The 22,109-nt window shown below is 39.8% G+C and overlaps 1 protein-coding gene across 3 annotated transcripts in view; it reads left to right on the top strand.

Annotated features, from left to right (window-relative positions):
* The window catches only part of SGCD (sarcoglycan delta), a 553,266-nt gene that overhangs the window by 331,470 nt on the left and 199,687 nt on the right, over positions 1-22,109 (top strand). For all 3 annotated transcript variants that reach the window (XM_072824383.1, XM_072824384.1, XM_072824382.1), the window contains exon 3: positions 12,479-12,580. In XM_072824383.1, coding sequence (XP_072680484.1) covers positions 12,479-12,580 — 102 coding nt within the window. The remainder of the gene's footprint in view (positions 1-12,478; positions 12,581-22,109) is intronic.

Here is a 22,109-nt window from a genome sequence, read left to right as displayed (position 1 = left end):
AAGTTTCTGTTTCAGAACGATGTGCTGGCAGTAGTTTTCATGCCTAAATCCTCCCCAAAACAGGGTGGGAGTAATTTGTAAGAGTTTTTGCAAGAATTTCCTTGCCAAAAAGGAAATCATACAAGATGCCCTAATTGCAGCTTCTCAGAGTCTTGGGCACCAGTTCGCAGTGACAGCTGTGATTTGTTGTTGGCCAGAGAGCATCCCGTTTCCTGCGCATCATAATACAGGACTTTTTTTTTAAGTGGAGGAGATTTTAATGCTTATGTTGTCCAACTACCCATCATGACCTAGGAGGAAACAGGCTTATCCATGTTTGCTTGGAGAGCTAGCAGAGGGCTCAAGACCAGAACCCAAGTACTACAATATTAGGATTCCATAAGATGTGCTAACATTTCCTTGCAAACATTCTTGAAGGATACTCTTTAATTAATATCTAGAGGCGCACAACAATCCCCATGGTGATCTAGCTGTTTTCCTGGATGGCTAACAAGCACCGTACTGGTCTGGGTAGGTGGTATCTAGCTAGGGCTGTTTGACTTTTCTTCCAGACCTGACTTCATTTGGGAACAATGCTCACAGTTCTTTGTGGCTGACAGAAGACTTTTCATCCAGTCAGTCAAAATTTACTGTCTATCTACTCTGTGTAAGGATTATGACAGGTGACTAGGATAAAAAGACAGTTAAAATACTGCCCTTGCCTGCTAGAAGCTTTCAATCTAGAGAGAGAGAAAAAAAAATAGAACATGGTCAAGCATGCCTTGGCTGTTCCAGCATCTGCTCAGAATTGAATTATGCTCACATTTCACGAGCTACAACAAATCTCGCGGCCCAAACCATCATAAGTGGGTGGGGAAATATAATCCTACATGTACCCAAAGACAGAGAGCAGCACAGTCTTAAAATCATGGCTGCTCGATCATCTGATATCCCTGGCTGACTTCACTGTTATGCCTCTGTGGACTTATAGCTTGGGTGAGAAATGAATCTTTGTTGTTTGAAGCCACTGAGAATTTTGTTGTTGTCACCATGATGTAACCTAACCTCTCCTGAACAATACACGTGATTTGTCTGATTTAATCCTCAATTTAGAGGAGCTAATTATCTTGGCTCTATAAGAGTGAGATGCAGAAAGGCCACCAATAAGCTAAGTGGAAGAACTAGCATTTAACCCGTGCATTCTGATAGCAGAACTCATACTTTTTAGCCCTATACTGAAAAGCTCTGTGTGTGTCAGTGTCTGTATGTTCCAGTTACTGAGGAAAGCTTATTTCTAAAGAATTGAAGAGAATCAAGGAGGGTTTCCCAAAGAAACTGGTAAGTATGTCCCAAAAGACAAGTAGGAATAAAGAAATTTGAAAATAAAGAGAATTAGTCTTATTCACTGTGTGTATTTGTGTGGGATGAGCCCCCCCCCCCCGCCTCCGGCTGATTAACTCACCTCCAGGAAAAGTATACAGCAAAGAATGTCCATCCATGTATTACTACTGGCAACCAGGAAATATTGAATGCTTCAGATACCATAGCCTTGGATCTATATATCATTAAAAGAAACTTTATGAGATGTTATAAAATGTGAGAAATCACAATTCTTACCCACAATTCTTACCCTTGAGGCACCAAGGCAATTTGACAGCTTTGTTTGTCTTATATCCTGCCTTCTCTCTCCCTGTCTCCTCTGCTTCTTTCTCCCTCCTTCTCTCTTTCTCCCTCCCTCTCTGTCTCCTTCCCTGTTTCTCCCCCTCTCCTTCTTTCTCCCCCTGGCCTCTCCCCCTCCCCCTCTCTCCCTTTCCTTCCTCCCATCCTCTCCTCTTCTCTCTCTCTCTCTCTCTCTCTCACACACACACACACACACACACACATATAATATTCTAACCAATCTATGAACTTCTAGCTTTATGGTAACTTGGCAGTAATAAGGAGAAGAAAGAAAAGCTATATGATAAATTAATATCATTCCTTTACAAGAAAGGGAATATGGATGAAGTTGAGATTATATAGCATCTGACCCAAAGAATCAGAAGCTATGACCTAGACATTGAGGGGTCATCTGGTCTTCTCTTTTGCTGCTGTTTTAATCATCCAGCACTGTTGATTGGTCCCATTATTAATGCTCTGGAAAAGATCACTAGCTACCACTATGACCTAGCCCACAGTGTAATTGCCTTGACCACAGAAACAGGTCCTGTGTTTAATTCAGCTCTATCTTCCTTTATGCCACTCCTCCTCCCCTGTGCTTGGTCCTTGATGTATCCTTACTACATCAGGACCATCTTTATTTATTTATTATTATTTTTTAAAGATTTTATTTATTTATTCATGAGAGACAGAGAGAGAGAGACAGAGACAGAGAAACAGGAAGAGGGAGAAACAGGCTCCATGCAGGAAGCCTGACACAGGACTCGATCCTGGGTCTCCAGGATCACACCCTGGGCCGAAGGTGGTGCTAAACCGCTGAGCCACCGGGCTGCCCCCATCTTTAGTACATACAAGTCCAACCTGTATCTTTAGCAACTCCATACTGGGTAAAGGCAAATAATAGGGTTGGCTCATACTGGTACTGTCGCTAACCTGCTCTTTTCCCTAGCACACATCTCTAAACCACTTCTCTTTGAAGATTTTGGGAATTCCACAGCATGTAACACCAGGTCTCCAGAACTAGATTCATCTTTTCTATGAACACTACTACATGTCTGTTACTCCTTTTTTTAAAACAACCTTGTTAAATTTACATACTGTTAAGATTCACCCTTTTAAATATACATTTCAATGATTTTTAGTGAATTTACTGACTTATGCAACTATGACCACAATCCAATTTGGGAGCATTTCTGTCACCTCAATAAATTTGTCAGGCCTACTTCTGGTCACTCTTCACTGCCAGTCTCAGACAACCACTCATCTACATTCCACATCAGTTTGCTTCACTGGGTGTTATATAGAAACAAAGTCATATGTATGTGGTCTTTTGTGTCTGACTTCTTTCTCTTGGCATAATGTTTTTGAGGCTTATCCATGTTGTCACATGTGCCAGCATTTAATCCTTTTTATTGCTGAGCGTTGTTCCATTGCACAGATACAGAATATTTTATACATCTGTTCATCAGTTAATAGATACTTGTTTCTACTCTTAGGTTAAGGTGAATTTTACTCCAGTGGACATTTACATTCAAGTCTTTGGGTGAACATGTGTTTTTATTCATCTTTGGCAAGTAGCTCAGAGTGGAATTTCTGGGTCATATGGTAACTCTAGGTTTAACTTTTTCACAGTCAAACCATTCCTCAAAATTCTGCCCTATGCTGTGTTCCCACTAGGGGTATACGAAAGTTCCTATATACCCATATCCTTGCCATCATGTGTGTTACTCATGTTTTTTTGTTTTTTTTTTTTCCCCCAGTAGCCTAGGAGTGCCTAGAAGAAAGACTCTTTATGCCTCCTTACTTGACATTCAGCACAGGGCTGGCTACACACTTAGAGCTTAGCAGTGCCATATGAAGCATGGTGGTGAAGGACTTCTGTTTTGGAGTTGGTGTGTCAGGATGTCTGAGCAACAGAGTCTTCAACTGTGAAATGGGCTAACAGTGCCTACCGCCAGTGAGGATTAATGGACATAATGTCAATGAAGTGCTTTGTCAAGTGCATATGGAAACAGTAGCTTTGATATTACTGTTTTATTTGTATGAATGCATGCTTTCTGAACCATCTCTAGTTTAGCCTATTTCTTTTTCGCTCTTACAGTCACATATTTAGATGTGTGGGACATCTGCATGGCTCAGTTGGTTAAGCATCCAACTCTTGGTTTTGGCTCAGGTCATGATCTCAAGGTTGTGAGATCAAGCCCCACATCAGGCTCCTCACTCGGCATGCCTGCTTTAAGATTCTCTCTGTCGAAAGAAAGAAAGAGAGAGAGAGAGGAAAGAAGAAAAGAAAAGAAAAGAAAAGAAAAGAAAAGAAAAGAAAAGAAAAGAAAAGAAAAAGAAAGAGAGGGAAGGAAGGAAGGAAAAAGAGAAGAAAGAAAGAGGGAAAGAAAAAGAAAGAAAGAGAAAGGAAGGAAGAGAAGGAGGGAGGGAGGGAGGAAGGAAGGAAGGAGATACAATGTACTGGGCCATGAGGATTGAATAATGAGTGACACACTATTCCTGATCTCAAAGAATTTGAAGTCTAGCAAGAAAGGACATAAATGTAAATTGATCACTGCAGTGCACATGAAAAATGCTCTCATAGAAAGGGACATGGGGTATAAGAGACCTCAGATAGGGACCCCAGACCCAGAAAGGACATCTAACCAGAACCAAAGGACTGGAGAGAAGGACAGAAGGGCTAGAAAGAACATTACTAGCCAAGGGAAGGACATTTGCAAGGGCTTGGTAAGTGAAAGAGTTTGGAGAAGTTGCTACTGTGTTTTGTGTGGACTAAAGGGAGACTGGCAGGAGATGAGGCTGGAGAAGTGTGCAGGTGCCAGATGAGGATGGTGTGAAATATTACATTAAGGAGTTTACTCTTTACCTGTGCTGCTCTGTTCTGTCACATTTTACAGGTAGGGGAGCTCCAAACAAGATGGTTCAATACCTGAATGACAGAAGAGACCATTTATAGATTAAAGCGAAAAAAGTTAGAGTGGTCTCAAAAGTCTCTGACACTCTGAAGCATTGTTTCTCAGCCTCTTTTTTTATTGCCTCCCCTCCCCTGAGACCATTTTTAGACACATTAATTAGAGCAATTTCTATTCCCCTCCAGATGAAATTTTAGTACTACAGATCTACTGTGCACACAGTCTATACCTAAGCATTTTTTTATTTATAAATAAAAAAGTGAGATTTTTTCTCACCTCTCCCTCAATCACTAATTTTTGCCCGATGGGGACTGTATCACCCTGGTTGAAAATGCATGTTCTGATACATTGTCATCTGCTTGAGGGATAAGCCTTGGTTCTAACATTTTATATTCCCCTCAGTACCCTTCAAAACACAGCATTTAGAATGAAGAAATTCTGTCATTTAAGAAATATTTGCTGAGTGCATACTATGGGCCAAACAGTGTTTTAAGAATTGAGACAACAGTGAGCAAAACTCCCACCCCTCACAAAGTTAATGTTCTAAAGCAATCTCTGTAGATAACATCAGTTCACTCTTTAATCCAAATTAAGTAATGCCTGCCATTAAAACTGCCCAGCAAGAGAGAGACTCGCAACACGTGTACTGAAATAGGACTTGGCATTACTTCCAGCCTGGAAAGAGGCTGAAGAGATCAAAAACCTGTTTGATGCTAATGTGGAAGCAAAATCAGAGGAGCAAGAAATAATACTTTCTTTAAATCAGCATAATACTAATTCCCAGCTCCTCTCCCACAAAGGCCAGCAGAGCATTTTACATTACAGGATTTTTTGGACAGCACAGTGTTTTGCCAACACCAGTGAGAAGGGCTCTGGGGGCACTGGTCTCTGCCTTTCATGGGCAGTGGCCTAGAGAACTGTGCCCCCAAGCCCGTGGTTCATTTTAAGTCTGCGAAAGGGATCTATCTGCCATTCCTGTAGAAGGGAGACTTTGGGGAAGCTGGGGCCCCACAACCCCCCAGGGGTTGTCCCCTCCTGGGGACAGGGTCAGGACAGTGATCTCTGGAATTCATGGGATTCACAAATCTTTTGTCCACTCCCCAGTTGGAAAACCTATCCTCTCCTTCTTGCCTCCCTCCCTAACTCACGTAGTTTTATCCATTCAGTGGGAGTTACCTTTTACAAAAGAAATCTCTGCTTCTTTGCTCCCCAAATCTCTAAGCCTCATAATGACAAAGCCTAGGAACCTATTTGAAATGGTTATGAAAAGGGGCCAGAGGCCAACATGAGAGATAGAAAAAACAAATTAATATTTCAGTCCATTGCCCTGCCACTTTGAAACCCCTATTTATTCTGTACTCATTTTGTAGAAAACTGCATTTGAAACAACCAACCAAACAGTGTGGACCAGATAAAAAATAGAGAGCTGATGCCATCATCCTTGGACTAGCCCAAAGGGAGATTCTCAGATTCCCCCCACCTCTGCTCCCATACCACCACTCCCTCCCTCCTTCGGTCCTCTCTCCCCCAAAAGACCTTACAGGGAGGCCATTCTAAATTGGACTGGGAAAATAATGAGATTTCCTCATGTATTTATGAAAAGTCCTGTGTGCCAGTCTTGCAGGTAGGCCCTGGTGTACTGCAGTATACAGGACAGCTGGGGCCCTTCCCTCGCCAGGAGGACTGCAAGATCCTGACCTCCACTTTTGTTTCAAATGTACTTTATAGACTTTAGGACACTTACTGGGTAAGATTGGCTCCGTTAAGCCCAGCTTTCTGGCTGCTAGAATTTTTATGGTTGTCTTTAAGAACATTGAAGTTTTACCATTTGAACAGGGAAGGAAAGAAAAAAAAGGTCTCTTTCCTCCTAATCACTTTAGGAGTGACTGTGAATCTTCTAAATGTCTCTTTTGCATCTTACTGGGAGGGAAATTTTCCTTTAAAACTGACCTAAAGCTCCTATATTAATAATACTGATAGCTTCTTATGTCGGCAGTTAAAGGTGAAATGGTTTTAAATAAGGCAATTCTCAAATTGTTTTGATGTGTATCCGATCCAGTCTGACTGTTTCAGAGCCAGAAAGGAGATTCTAATATGGGAACATAAGTCGTTGGCCACTCTAATCTGCTTTGTATTATATTTAGGAAATAGAGACCAGTAGCATAAATTCATACTATGTGATTGAGCTTTCCCACCAATACCATTGGGCAGACCCAGAGACTGAGAAAGAGGCTGGAAAAATGAAGTGATGGTTCTCAAGAATAGAAAGAACCTATAACTGAATGAAATGGTAGAGATTTGGCAAATTTGTGGTGAGTTTCCTACCAAAAGAGGTACTTAAGTAAAGGTTAAATTACTATTGCAAAGGAATCCATTGCCTCTTGGATTACAGGAGTGTTTCTCAAACGTTGATCCTTCTGGTTTCTCCTTCACTATTCTCTGGCTGTGTGCCACCTGTTTTGCAAACTGTCTCAGAGGACAGGATGAGGAGGAACCTTTTTTTCTGACTCCCCATGGCTTGTAGCACACAATTGTGTACACAGTTGTCTTTCCAGAAATAGCAGATGATTCATTTTGCTTATGTTCTGTGGCATGGGAAGCAGGTGGGGTTGTAATAAAGAACCTCTGGACCCCAAAAAAGTGAAGTAGAAGTTTTAGACCATAAGAACAGATGGCATTATTCTTGTGGTTGGAGAGGGCCCTCTCTCTCATTGCTGAGTGCCCTCCCAAGAAAATGAAAATCGAAGTGACCCTACAAAGTGCAGCAAATACCTTATAGCATATTGCTTTCACTTACATTAGGTTAGGTTAAAATAATGAGTAAGAGCATATAGCTTGAATTGGAAAGACTTGTGTTCATATTCCTGATCCCGTCATTGACTAGTTGTGCAGTTGTGAGACAAGCTACTTATCAGTAAATTTTCTCACTTGTGAAATAGGGAAAATAAAAACTATCTCATAGGATCATTGAGAAGATGGCATGGGATAATATGTGTATAGCACTTAGTATATGACATAGATTCTTGACAAATGTTGCTTTTTAAAATAAATCTTTATTTTAGAATATAAAATTAAGTTAAAAGAACTTAATAATTTATAACAAGTTTTTAAATTGCAAATGCTATTTACAAAAAAAATGATAAGTACAGACAAGTAAAAAGAAGAAAATAAAAAGCAATCATATCTTAGGCAACTACTAAGATACTGCTAAATACTTCAAAGATTTTCAGTATGAAGTAAATTTCCTTCTGGAATTTTTCTCCTATGAAATTTCTTCCAGATTTTTTTTTAAAGATTTTCTTTTTTTTTAATTTTTATTTATTTATGATAGTCACACAGAGAGAGAGAGAGAGAGAGGCAGAGACACAGGCTGAGGGAGAAGCAGGCTCCATGCACCGGGAGCCCGACGTGGGATTCGATCCTGGGTCTCCAGGATCACTCCCTGGGCCAAAGGCAGGCGCCAAACCGCTGCACCACCCAGGGATCCCTCTTCCAGATCTTTTTTGTGTGCACATACGATTATATGTATGCATGTGTATGAATATTTATATATATTTACATAAAAAATGGCATAAAAGAGGGGTGCTGGGTTGCTCAGTCTGTATCCAACTCTTGATTTTGGCTTGGGTGGTGATCTTGGGGTTGTGGGATTGGGCCTTGCATCAGATTCCACACTCCATGAGGAGTGGTCTGCTTGAGATTCTCACTTTCACGTCCCTCTGCCCTTCCCCTGACTCATAATCAATCAATCTTTTAAAAAATGGAATAAAATGTATGTATAGGTTATTTCATTAATAGTGGATTATCTACATTTATTATTTCATTAATAGTGGATTATCTACATTTGCCTATGTTATTAAATATCTCTGCAGAAGATACATCATGTTCTATTTTATCATATTCAGTTATCTTTTTCACTTGAGATTTTTAGGTAGTTTTTAAGTTTTAATTTTTTCCCTCATAACTGGCTTGGTGATAAACAACTCTATAGCCAAATAATTTCACATTCATAGGATTATTTTGTTATGATTACATTCAAGAAGTAACATGGTAGTTTTCAGTGACAATCAAGAAAATGAAATACAGCATGAAAAGCACAGAGTATAGTAATGTAGTAATGAGCATCTAGTAAGTCATCCTTAAATGTTAAGGATAGCAGATCTATATGCTGTAAGAGGGGAGGGAGATATATTTTATTTGGAATATGCTAGCTAATTACTCCAAATATAATCTTCTATGTAAGAGTTTATAGATTCAGGTTTAGTATATGTTTCTATGTAAAGGTCTGCTTCTCCACACTAACAAAAGTCTTGTTTTAGAATAATCTAAAGCAAGATAATTGACATATCCTTTGCAGTTGGGCACAGAGATGGATTAGGTGGATATTTGCTTTTTCTTTTTTCCTTTTGTTGTGGATTCTACATGCTACTAGTGTGTTACGAACATACCCTCCAGCCCAATGCCTCTCTCACTGGGTTTGAATGCCTAGTCTGGGGTCCTTTTGGCAGAGTTGTCTTCACAAGTACCAAAAATAGAAATATACAGATGGCACACTATCTATGAAAGGACAACATTGACCTGAAAAATCTGTTCTCATGCATAGGCTGAAGTGCTGTTATGAAGGAGGGTTGGGGAAAAGTGCCCATTTCCCACTTGGTCATTCAGTACCCCCCAATGTGGTGTCTGTCCTGAACGTATTGATGTACAGAGTACATGGCAGTGCCAGGAAGAAGAAATGGTAGTCTCTGGTGAGAAACCTCAGGAGTCTGAGAAAATGTAGCTTAGTAAAATAGGCTGGATGGGAACTGGTGAACTGTAGAGTATATGATTCATAGAGTAGCATAGGGTAGCAGCTATTCAATTCCAGATAGTGGTGGCCGTGTGAGAAACCAGGTTCATATTTCCTAGAGCTTCCAGTTTCACAAGAAGCTGATAACCTGAATTTTTTTTTTCAGATCTTTCCATTTTCAAATGTATTTGGGAAAATGTAGGAATCAATTGGTAAACACTGTGTGTGCATGTGTGTGTGTATATGTATATATCATGTGTTTTATTAAGATGGGTCTCTAGCTTTCTAGCTGCAGATCTTGAAACTTAGCCTCCACAATTGGTGAAACCAGCTCCTTAAAATGAATGTGTATGTACACACACACACACACACACACACACACACATCCTTTTTTATTTCCCTGGAGAACCCTGACTGATATGGGCACACAACCACACTTATTTGGAGAAGAGGAAACATGATGGAGGAACAAGTATAGAAGCTAGACTTCTTTTAATATATCTTATTTTGTAGATTTGACTTTGGTGCCATCTAAATAGTTCACAAAACTAAGCCTTAAGAAAGCAGTCATGAAAATTTGAGAGGTGGGAGGAATGAAACAAGTAAACCTGACTGGACAGAAAGTTGGTAATGCTACCAACTATACAGGATGGAATCAACTCAAGTAGCTTTGAAATCCAGTCACTTGTGCCTGCCTAGAAGGATGCACTCTAGAGCTTTTTTAAGACAAATTTTAAATTGTTTTTCTTAATTATAATGTTAGAATAGTACCGGCTCTGTATATTGTGGGTTAAATCAGATGAGTAATCATTTTGGTGTTGAGAACATAGTTTTTTGGTATGTAAGAAAGTTACTAACACTTTAAGATCCATGAGATTAAATGGAAACATTCATATCTTCAGTTTGAATTGAAGTTTAATGGGAATTCATGGTATATTCTATTTAAAAAACACAGAACTTATTTTCTAGCTCCGTCCTCAGAAATGGGTCAATCCAGTAGCCATGAGCACCCAAAGCTATCAGTTTGTGGTCTCTAAATACTAGTTGCCACAAAAATAAGCCAAGCATTCTTACTAGAAATGGCTGGTTCCAGCCTGGAACAGGACATGAATGCAATAACCCTGGATCATGTTGTCATACCAGAAGCAAAAGGGCCATCAAGGACTACTGAAGAATATTAAAAGGACTTAGGGGCCAACTTGAAGAGGTTCCCACTGAGCAAGGGTAAGAAAATTAAAACTTGAATAGCAATAGAAACTACATTGGAATGAAACAAATAAAAAAATGTCTGTAATGATATTTTTAAAAAAATAAGTTTTAAACCAATAGGTTTAGAAACCTATTGGAAGATACTAGGTAACCAATGTTTTGAGAATCAATAAATAAAGGAGGAAAAATCAAACACCTTTCAAGTTCTGTAAACTATAATTTAGGGTAAACAGTGGATGAAATGTAATTTCTCTTGATGGAATATCCCAGCTAATTAAGAAATGATAGAATTTTTTTTTTTTTACCAATTTGAAATCTCTGGTTGAAATCATAGATCCTCTAGGCAAAGATCACCAATGTCTGATGACATCACAGCAGAAGACATTGTATGTCTCCTGAAAGAATATGCAGTAGACAGAAAAATGCGATCCACTTCAAAGATGTCAATGTCCTAATCTCAGAACCCCTGAATATGTAACATCATGTAACAAAGGAGAATTAACACTATGGACAGAATTGTATTTGCCAATCAGCTGACTTTAAAATGGAGAGATTATCCTGGATTGTATGTCTAATGAACAAAAGTGGAAGAGGGAGGTGGAAGACTCATCATCAGAGTGATAAACATGAGCCAAATTCAACCAGTCATTGTGGACCTTGGAGATGAAAGAGGCCACAAGTCCAGGAATGTGGGTAGGCTCAAGAGGCTAGAAAAAGTCAAAAAATGCATTCCCCCTGCTGCCTTTGAACTTCTAGAAAAAAGTACAGCAGCGCTGCTGGCACCTTGATTTTTGCCCTTTGAGTCTTATGTCAGACTTATACAGAATTATGACATAATAAGTTTGTGTTGTTGTAAGCCATTGAGTTTGTGGTTATTTGTGATGGTAGCAATAGAATAATAATATATTCCATTTCCTGGAATGTGTTCTTCCTAGAAAACTGAGCCTAAATCTCATCAATCTTCTTGTTCTAACTACCAATTTACAAGCAGCATAGGAGACAGAATACATTGTATTAAATTATAGGAATGTTCAGCAAAATATAAATGCTGGGCATTGCTATTAGAAAAAAATGGTTTGTTCTGTTCATTAAATAAAGTACGTATATGTGTGTAGATCTATGAGAGAGAACCTGACTGACTTTGAAGATTTTTAGGAAATGACCTACAATTTCATGTATCAACCAACTATAGGGAACCTGATTCAAATAAGCAAATCTGAGAAGAGAAAATAAAAATGAATGAAATTTGAACACTGACTCTGGCTATTAGATGATACTAATTATTTTATTATTTTTTGTGGTGGTGGTAGTGATGGTGTTGTGGTTATATTTAATCAAATGAGGTGGGTGTGGTGAGCATTGCAGATAACAATAACCATACATGGATCATTGTTGAAGACGAATGATAGTACACAGGTATTTGCTATTTATCCTTTCTATTTTTGTATATATTTTAATATTTAATAGAATGTCAGTAAAGATGTCAACAACTAATTTGACCTCTTGAACATTTTGTGAGCAAAACACATTGTGTCCAAGAACCGGAGTCAACCAACAGACTACCACTTTACAGTTTTTGCATAAAGTTTTGGAAACCAGAAAATTATCCTTTTATGTTTTCCTGCTTACCTCCTGTCTCCATTCTGTCTGCAATGCCTAGCAAAAGGACTTTCTTCATTTGTGCTAGTGAATGAGTAGGGGCATTAGTTTGCTTGGATTAGAATTTCCTTAGAATAAGTGAGCAAAGAGGATGATCTGCTTAAGTGCATTGAACAATACCTCTCAGTATTTTATTGGACCCTCTCTCAACCCACCTCTCAAAAAAAAAAAAAAAAGGCAGTAACTTTGTTTCAATTCTTGAAAGCCTGAGATTTTTTTGAAATATTAGCTAATTGCATTTTCTGTTATCTCCATGCATCTATTTCAGGATGGAATGGGGAATTTGAGAATCACAGACAAAGGTCTAAAACTAGAAGGAGACTCCGAATTCTTGCAACCTCTCTACGCCAAAGAAATCCAGTCCCGACCAGTAAGTACTGCTGTGGGGGGAAAAAAAAGGAATGGTGGTTTATCTGGAATCTAAATCTGGAGAAATTTATCATCAGCCATCAACTGAGTATAGAGCATCATGGGAGGGAATGGTAATGTAGGTAGTGAGATATGATCAAATCTGAAGTCTTGATTATAATCACTGGTGTGGTACTGTATGAAACTGTGATGACCTGTCTGAGCCTTTCACTGTTCCTGCCAAATGGAGGGTAATAACCTCTGTTAATGAACTATTCTAGATTATGTTGCAAATATAAGGCAAGAAAATAAATGTGAAAGTGCTTAAGTACTATGCAAGTCCAAGAAATTATTGCTATCTTTTTTAATTGTCAGGTGCTTTAAATGCTATCTGTGGAAACAGAATTAAAGAACTAGAATTTTGTTTTTCATTAAGAATTTGAACATTGTAGCCAAGGTTTGTTAAAATCATTTCAATATGTCAACAACTATGTTCTGAAATGGTATTTAAATAATCACTCCAGCATATGTGCTTTGTTCCATGTATTTTGCTGCTTTGTGTGTATTATCATTTCTTAATTTAATCCATAGGTTGGTCCACAGGGTTGGCAATTATGGTTGCCTCAATTTTACAGATTAAAGAATTGAGACTTAGAGAACTACTATGTTCAAAGTATGTAGAAGGGCAAGAGCTTCAATGCAGGAAATCTAGTTCTAAAGCTTTTCTGTTAACCAGAGTCCCCGACCTAGCCTTTTTCTCTCATTCTTTCTTTTTGTCATGACAGAAGTGATTTCTAGATATTTTGCTTTTATTAACTGATATTGTCAAAATTAATTTCTGTTTCTGAGTGGGTTTTTTTTTTGTTTTGGTTGTTTCTTTGGTTTTTTGTTTGTTGGTGGAGTGGTGGAATTTGCTGGTTGAAGATTAGTAATGCATTTGCTCTTCCTAGATTTGGTTCATGTCCACATGCAAACAAAAAGTATGTGAAAGGTCCCCAAAGCATTATTTGCACAGTGTGCATTGATGAGCATAATTAATAAAATTCAGCAACTTGAGGCAGTGGGTAATTTTATCTGAATGCTATCTAAACTACTGAATTCTATTAAACTGAATTCTCTTAAGCTACCAAATTGCCAATATATTTACTTCCTTGTGTGCCTAGTAAAAGGGTGGGAGCTATGATGTTAAAATTATCAAAAAGAGCAATCAGTTCAGGTACCCTATCAGTGATTATAAAATTTAACTGTAAGCCATTACATACTGGGTTAGGCACTAATGTTCTAATAGTACTGTAAATGCATCCGTTGCCTTGAAGAAATATCCTAGAAGGAATCATGGGATAAAACTATAGTAAAAGAAGAGTCAAGTGATGATTCTATGTTAAATGGAGATTGCCAATTTCAAGCATTTAAGAATTCACTTTTATGAGCATTGCTTCAATCTATATTTCTCCCAACCTGGTAAGTGGGTTAGTTAAATTATCTTTTGAGTTATTAGTTGTACTTTAAATTAATCTTGTCTTTATTAAACTATTTTTGAGTATTATTGACACAGTGTTGTATTAGCTTCAGGTGTACAACATAATTCAACAAATTGGAACATTATGCTATGCTCACAAGTATAGATACTATTCATCACCATACAACATTCTTTTTTCTTTTTAATAAATTTATTTTTTATTGGTGTTCAATTTACCAACATACAGAATAACACCCAGTGCTAATCCCGTCAAGAGCCCCCCTCAGCCCATCACCCATTCACCCCCACCCCCCGCCTCCTTCCCTTCCACCACCCCTAGTTCATTTCCCAGAGTTAGGAGTCTCTCATGTTCTGTCTCCCTTTCTGATATTTCCCACACATTTCTTCTCCCTTCCTTTATATTCCCTTTCACTATTATTTATATTCCCCAAATGAATGAGAACATATAATGTTTGTCCTTCTCCGATTGACTTACTTCACTCAGCATAATACCCTCCAGATCCATCCACGTTGAAGCAAATGGTGGGTATTTGTCGTTTCTAATGGCTGAGTCATATTCCATTGTATACATAAACCACATCTTCTTTATCCATTCATCTTTAATGGACACCGAAGCTCCTTCCACAGTTTGGCTATCGTGGCCATTGCTGCTATAAACATCGGGGTGCAGGTGTCCCGGCGTTTCATTGCATCTGTATCTTTGGGGTAAATCCCCAACAGTGCAATTGCTGGGTCGTAGGGCAGGTCTATTTTTAACTCTTTGAGGAACCTCCACACAGTTTTCCAGAATGGCTGCACCAGTTCACATTCCCACCAACAGTGTAAGAGGGTTCCCTTTTCTCCGCATCCTCTCCAACATTTGTGGTTTCCTGCCTTGTTAATTTTCCCCATTCTCACTGGTGTGAGGTGGTATCTCATTGTGGTTTTGATTTGTATTTCCCTGACGGCAAGTGATGCGGAGCATTTTCTCATGTGCATGTTGGCCATGTCTATGTCTTCCTCTGTGAGATTTCTCTTTATGTCTTTTGCCCATTTCATGATTGGATTGTTTGTTTCTTTGCTGTTGAGTTTAAGAAGTTCTTTATAGATCTTGGAAACTAGCCCTTTATCTGATATGTCATTTGCAAATATCTTCTCCCATACTGTAGGTTGTCTTTGAGTTTTGTTGACTGTATCCTTTGCTGTGCAAAAGCTTCTTATCTTGATGAAGTCCCAATAGTTCATTTTTGCTTTTGTTTCTTTTGCCTTCGTGGATGTATCTTGCAAGAAGTTACTGTGGCCGAGTTCAAAAGGGGTGTTGCCTGTGTTCTCCTCTAGGATTTTGATGGAATCTTGTCTCACATTTAGATCTTTCATCCATTTTGAGTTTATCTTTGTGTATGGTATAAGAGAGTGGTCTAGTTTCATTCTTCTGCACGTGGATGTCCAATTTTCCCAGCACCATTTATTGAAGAGACTGTCTTTCTTCCAATGGATAGTCTTTCCTCCTTTATTGAATATTAGTTGACCATAAAGTTGAGAGGCCACTTCTGGGTTCTCTATTCTGTTCCACTGATCTATGTGTCTGTTTTTGTGCCAGTACCACACTGTCTTGATGACCACAGCTTTGTAGTACAACCTGAAATCTGGCATTGTGATGCCCCCAGATATGGTTTTCTTTTTTAAAATTCCCCTGGCTATTTGGGGTATTTTCTGATTCCACACAAATCTTAAAATAATTTGTTCCAACTCTCTGAAGAAAGTCCATGGTATTTTGATAGGTATTGCATTAAACGTGTATATTGCCCTGGGTAACATTGACATTTTCACAATATTAATTCTGCCAATCCATGAGCATGGAATATTTTTCCATCTCTTTGTGTCTTCCTCAATTTCTTTCAGAAGTGTTGTGTAGTTTTTAGGGTATAGATCCTTTACCTCTTTGGTTAGGTTTATTCCTAGGTATCTTATGCTTTTGGGTGCAATTGTCAAAGGGATTGACTCCTTAATTTCTCTTTCTTCAGTCTCATTGTTAGTGTATAGAAATGCCACTGATTTCTGGGCATTGATTTTGTATCCTGCCATGCTACCAAATTGCTGTATGAGTTCTAGCAATCTTGGGGTGGAGGCTTTTGGGTTTTCTATGTAGAGTATCATGTCATCAGCGAAGAGGGAGAGTTTGACTTCTTCTTTGCCAATTTGAATGCCTTTAATGTCTTTTTGTTGTCTGATTGTTGAGGCTAGGACTTCCAGTACTATGTTGAATAGCAGTGGTGAGAGTGGACATCCCTGTCTTGTTCCTGATCTTAGGGGAAAGGCTCCCAGTGCTTCCCCATTGAGAATGATATTTGCTGTGGGCTTTTTGTAGATGGCTTTTAAGATGTCGAGGAATGTTCCCTCTATCCGTACACTCTGAAGAGTTTTGATCAGGAATGGATGCTGTATTTTGTCAAATGCTTTCTCTGCATCTAATGAGAGGATCATATGGTTCTTGGGTTTTCTCTTGCTGATATGATGAATCACATTGATTGTTTTACAAGTGTTGAACCAGCCTTGTGTCCCGGGGATAAATCCTACTTGGTCATGGTGAATAATTTTCTTAATGTACTGTTGGATCCTATTGGCTAGTATCTTGTTGAGAATTTTTGCATCCATGTTCATCAGGGATATTGGTCTGTAATTCTCCTTTTTGGTGGGGTCTTTGTCTGGTTTTGGAATTAAGGTGATGCTGGCCTCATAGAACGAATTTGGAAGTACTCCATCTCTTTCTATCTTTCCAAACAGCTTTAGGAGAATAGGTATGGTTTCTTCTTTAAACGTTTGATAAAATTCCCCTGGGAAGCCATCTGGCCCTGGACTTTTGTGTCTTGGGAGGTTTTTGATGACTGCTTCAATTTCCTCCCTGGTTATTGGCCTGTTGAGGTTTTCTTTTTCTTCCTGTTCCAGTTTTGGTAGTTTGTGGCTTTCCAGGAATGCGTCCATTTCTTCTAGATTGCCTAATTTATTGGCGTATAGCTGTTCATAATATGTTTTTAAAATCATTTGTATTTCCTTGGTGTTGGTAGTGATCTCTCCTTTCTCATTAATGATTTTATTAATTTGAGTCTTCTCTCTCTCCTTTTTAATAAGGCTGGCTAATGGTTTATCTATCTTATTAATTCTTTCAAAGAACCAACTCCTGGTTCTGTTGATCTGTTCCACAGTTCTTCTGGTCTCGATTTTGTTGAGTTCTGCTCAAATCTTTATTAACTCTCTTCTTCTGCTGGGTGCAGGATCTATTTGCTGTTTTTGCTCTAGCTCCTTTATGTGTAAGGTTAGCTTTTGTATTTGAGTTCTTTCCAGTTTTTGAATGGATGCTTGTATTGCGATGTATTTCCCCCTTAGGACTGCTTTTGCTGCATCCCAAAGATTTTGAACGGTTGTATCTTCATTCTCATTAGTTTCCATGAATCTTTTTAATTCTTCCTTAATTTCCTGGTTGACCCTTTCATCTTTTAGCAGGATGGTCCTTAATCTCCACATGTTTGAGGTCCTTCCAAACTTCTTGTTGTGATTTAGTTCTAATTTCAAGGCATTATGGTCTGAGAATATGCAGGGGATGATCCCAATGTTTTGGTATTGGTTCAGACCCGATTTGTGACCCAGTATGTGGCCTATTCTGGAGAAAGTTCCATGTGCACTTGAGAAGAATGTGTATTCAGTTGAGTTTGGATGTAAAGTTCTGTAGATATCTGTGAAATCCATCTGGTCCAGTGTATCATTTAAAGCTCTTGTTTCTTTGGAGATGTGCTTAGAAGACCTATCGAGTATAGAAAGATCTAGATTGAAGTCACCAAGTATAAGTGTATTATTATCTAAGTATTTCTTCACTTTGGTTATTGGTTATTAAGTGATTGATATATTTGGCAGCTCCCACATTCGGGGCATATATATTGAGGATTGTTAAGTCCTCTTGTTGGATAGATCCTTTAAGTATGAGATAGTGTCCCTCTTCATCTCTCACTACAGTCTTCGGGGTAAATTTTAGTTTATCTGATATAAGGATGGCTACCCCTGCTTTCTTTTGAGGACCATTCGAACGGTAAATGGTTCTCCAACCTTTTATTTTCAGGCTGTAGGTGTCCTTCTGTCTAAAATGAGTCTCTTGTAGACAGCAAATAGATGGGTCCTGCTTTTTTATCCAATCTGAAACCCTGCGCCTTTTGATGGGGTCATTAAGCCCGTTCACGTTCAGAGTTACTATTGACAGATATGAGTTTAGTGTCACCATGATATCTATTCAGTTCTTGTTTTTGTGGATTATTCCACTAAACTTCTTCTTAAAGGGGAATTTTAAGAGTCCCCCTTAAAATTTCTTGCAGAGCTGGTTTGGAGGTCACATATTCTTTCAGTTCCTGCCTGTCTTGGAAGCTCTTTATCTCTCCTTCCATTTTGAATGAGAGCCTTGCTGGATAAAGTATTCTTGGTTGCATGTTCTTCTCATTTAGGACCCTGAATATATCCTGCCAGCCCTTTCTGGCCTTCCAGGTCTCTGTGGAGAGGTCCGCTGTTACCCTAATACTCCTCCCCATAAAAGTCAGGGATTTCTTGTCTCTTGCTGCTTTAAGGATCTTCTCTTTATCTTTGGAATTTGCAAGCTTCACTATTAAATGTCGAGGTGTTGAACGCTTTTTATTGATTTTAGGGGGGGATCTCTCTATTTCCTGGATCTGAATGCCTGTTTCCCTTCCCAGATTAGGAAAGTTTTCAGCTATGATTTGTTCAAATACATATTCTGGCCCTCTGGCCCTTTCAGCGCCCTCCGGAACCCCAATTAAACGTAGGTTTTTCTTCCTCAGGCTGTCATTTATTTCCCTTAATCTATCTTCATGGTCTTTTAATTGTTTGTCTCTTTTTTCCTCAGTTTCCCTCTTTGCCATCAACTTGTCTTCTATGTCACTCACTTGTTCTTCCACCTCATTAACCCTCGTCGTTAGGACTTCTAGTTTGGATTGCATCTCATTCGATTTATTTTTAATTTCTGCCTGATTAGCTCTAAATTCTGCAGTCATGAAGTCTCTTGAGTCCTTTATGCTTTTTTCTAGAGCTACCAGTAGCTGTATAATAGTGCTTCTGAATTGGCTGACATTGAATTGTAATCCAGATTTTGTAACTCTGTGGGAGAGAGGACTGTTTCTGATTCTTTCTTTTGAGGTGAGGTTTTCCTTCTAGTCGTTTTGCTCAGTGCAGAGGGGCCAAAAACAAGTTGTATTGGGAAAAGGAGAAAAAGAGAGGAGAGAAAGAAGGAAAGAAAAGAGAAAAAGAAAAAAGGAAGAAAAAAAGAGAAAAAGAGAAGAAAAAGAGAAAGAAAAAGAAAGAAAGGGAAAAAAAGGGGGTGGGGGAAGCAAACAAATCAAAAAGCAAAAAAAAAAAAAAAAAAAAAAAAACACGGGGGAGGGATCCCTGGGTGGCGCAGCGGTTTGGCGCCTGCCTTTGGCCCAGGGCACGATCCCGGAGACCGGGGATCGAATCCCACATCGGGTTCCCAGTGCATGGAGCCTGCTTCTCCCTCTGCCTGTGTCTCTGCCTCTCTCTCTCTCTGTGACTATCATAAATAAATAAAAATTAAAAAAAAAAAAAAAACCACGGGGGAGTATCTTCTGATTCTGTATACTTTAAGTCCCTTGGCTTCCCCTGGAACTTGTCTGTCTAGCTGGTCTTCTGGGGGAAGGGCCTGTTGTGCTGATTTTCAGGTGTTAGCTCTTGGGGGAGCTGCTCTGCGCCCTGCCTGGTGCAGGGCTCAGTGGGGGTTGTTTACCCCGTGAGGCCCCAGGACGAACAACTGCAGTGGTGGCGGCCAGCTCTGGAGCCATGGAGTCAGCTCCCGCAGTAACTGTCTGCAGGGCCTGGGGGCTCCGGGTTGGGGCCGCTGATCTGCTCAGCTGGGGCAGGAGCGTCCTCGCTGTCCTGGGCCCTCCCGGCCTCTGCCTGTCCCATGGGGAGGCCGGATCCTGGGCTGTGTCCCGGCGCCCTGTGCTCCCGGGGCCTGCTCTGTTGGATTTGCGCTCCCGGCGGGTGCAGCACCCTCCGTGGAGCCGCCGCCCGAGCCCCTCCGAGCTGCTCCTGGGCTGCAGCCCCCTCTGCACGGAGCCTCTTCCTCTGCCGGAGCCGCCTCCGAGCTGCTCCTGGAGCCGCGCAGCCCCCTCCTCACGGAGCCTCTTCCTCTGCCCGAGCCCCTCGGAGCTGCCCCCGGCAGCGCAGCCCCCTCTCCGCGGAGCCGCCCCCGAGCCCCCCCGCCCCCGAGCTGCTCCGGGTCCCGCCGTGCGCGCTGCAGCCCTTAGGGAGCTCGGCGCATCTCCCCGGGGCGCAGGTGTCTGTTAGTGTCCCCGGGAGCCCAAGGGCATCCCCGCCCTCCTGGGGTCCTGCTCTAACTCCCTGCGAGCCCCTTTCCACCCGGGAAGGTTGGTGCAGCTCTTGCTCCTCCGGGCCGGGTTCTCCTGTCCTGGGGACACTCGCCCCGGCCTCAGCCCGGCTCCTCGTGGGCCCCTCCCCCTTGGAGGTCTTTTGTTTCTTTATTTCTTTTTTCCCGTCTTCCTACCTTGATAGAAGCGTGAACTCTTCTCACTGTAGCGTTTCAGCTGTTCTCTCTTTAAATCTCAGGCCAAATTCGTAGATTTTCAGGATAATTTGAAGGTTATCTAGGTAATTTGGTGGGGACAGGTGACTGGGGACCCTACTCTTCCTCCGTCTTGCCCCTCCCACCATACAACATTCTTATAATATCATTGACTATATTACATATGCTGTGTCTTTTATTCCTCTGACTTATTCATTCCATAACTAGAAGCCTGTATCTCACACTCCCCTCCACCCATTTTTGCCAACTCACCTCCCCTCTGTTCTCTGTATTTCTAGGTCTGATTTTTTTGTTAGTTTATTTTTTTTTCAGATTCCACATGTGAATGAAATCATATGGTATTTGTCTTTCTTATCTGACATCATAATACTCTCTTAAGTCCATCCGTGTTGTTGAAAATGGCACTATCTCATTCTTTTTATGGCTATGTAATAGTCCTGTGTGTGTGTGTATACCACATCCTCCTATTCTGTATTAAACTTATTTAACTCATTATTTCAGAGTGATAATTTCCTTTAACTGGTGTTGGCCCCTTTTTTGTAAAGGGCCAAATAGCAAATATTTTATACTTTTATTTTTTATAACTCTAAAAATATAAAAAATGTTCTTATCTTGAGGGCCACCAAAAAAATAGGCTGTAGCCTATAGTTTGCCAAACCTTCTAGCCTATATTAGTGATACTTCTATAAATATGTAGATGATCAGCTAAATTGCATGTGGTATAAGGGAGCATATTTGGGTAGAATAGTTGATGTGTTACATAAAATGCCCTGAGATAAGTTTCCTTGGCATACAATTAGAGTCCTATAAAAGAATTGAAAAAAAATGTTAAAGTTTTTAAAAATGGAAAAATAATTTTAAAAAGGAATTGAGAAATGTGTTTAGAAGACTTGAAAGGGGATACGGGATTACATCTCTTAGGCCAATATGCAGGAATTGAACTTTTTGCAAATATTCAGCCAGTGTATCTGAAAATCAGTGGTCATCTGACCCCAACTCAAAAATACCCTTGATTGAAAGCTTAAAAAGTAATGATAATAACAGAAAGCTTATTTGGGGCTACCTTGGTGCCTCAGTGGGTTAAGCATCTGTCTTCAGCTCAGGTCATGATCTCAGAGTCCTGGGATGGAGCCCTGCATTGACTCAACAGGAAGTCTGCTTGTCCCTCATCTTCCACCCTTCCCCACACTCATGTGTGCACTTCCTCTCTCTCTCTAGCTTTTTCTCAAATTTTTTAAAAAGCATAATCTAATCTTGAAAAATCAGTGAGTTAAATTCAATGCTTTCACATCATTTAAGGAAAATAAAGTTTCAGAATTCAATGTTTTTCATTGTTCTTAAGAAAGTATTTTCCTTCCAAAAATAGTGAATAAAGCTCTTTAATTTAAATGTTTCTGACAACAAAATAAATATCTCCTCACTGAACAAAAAAAAAAAAGAGATACAGATATGCATATATAGCAAAATCTACCCGTA

Source organism: Canis lupus, chromosome 4 (genome assembly GCF_048164855.1).
Source record: "Canis lupus baileyi chromosome 4, mCanLup2.hap1, whole genome shotgun sequence".
Taxonomy (NCBI): domain Eukaryota; kingdom Metazoa; phylum Chordata; class Mammalia; order Carnivora; family Canidae; genus Canis; species Canis lupus.
This window is presented reverse-complemented; position numbering and strand designations above follow the sequence as displayed.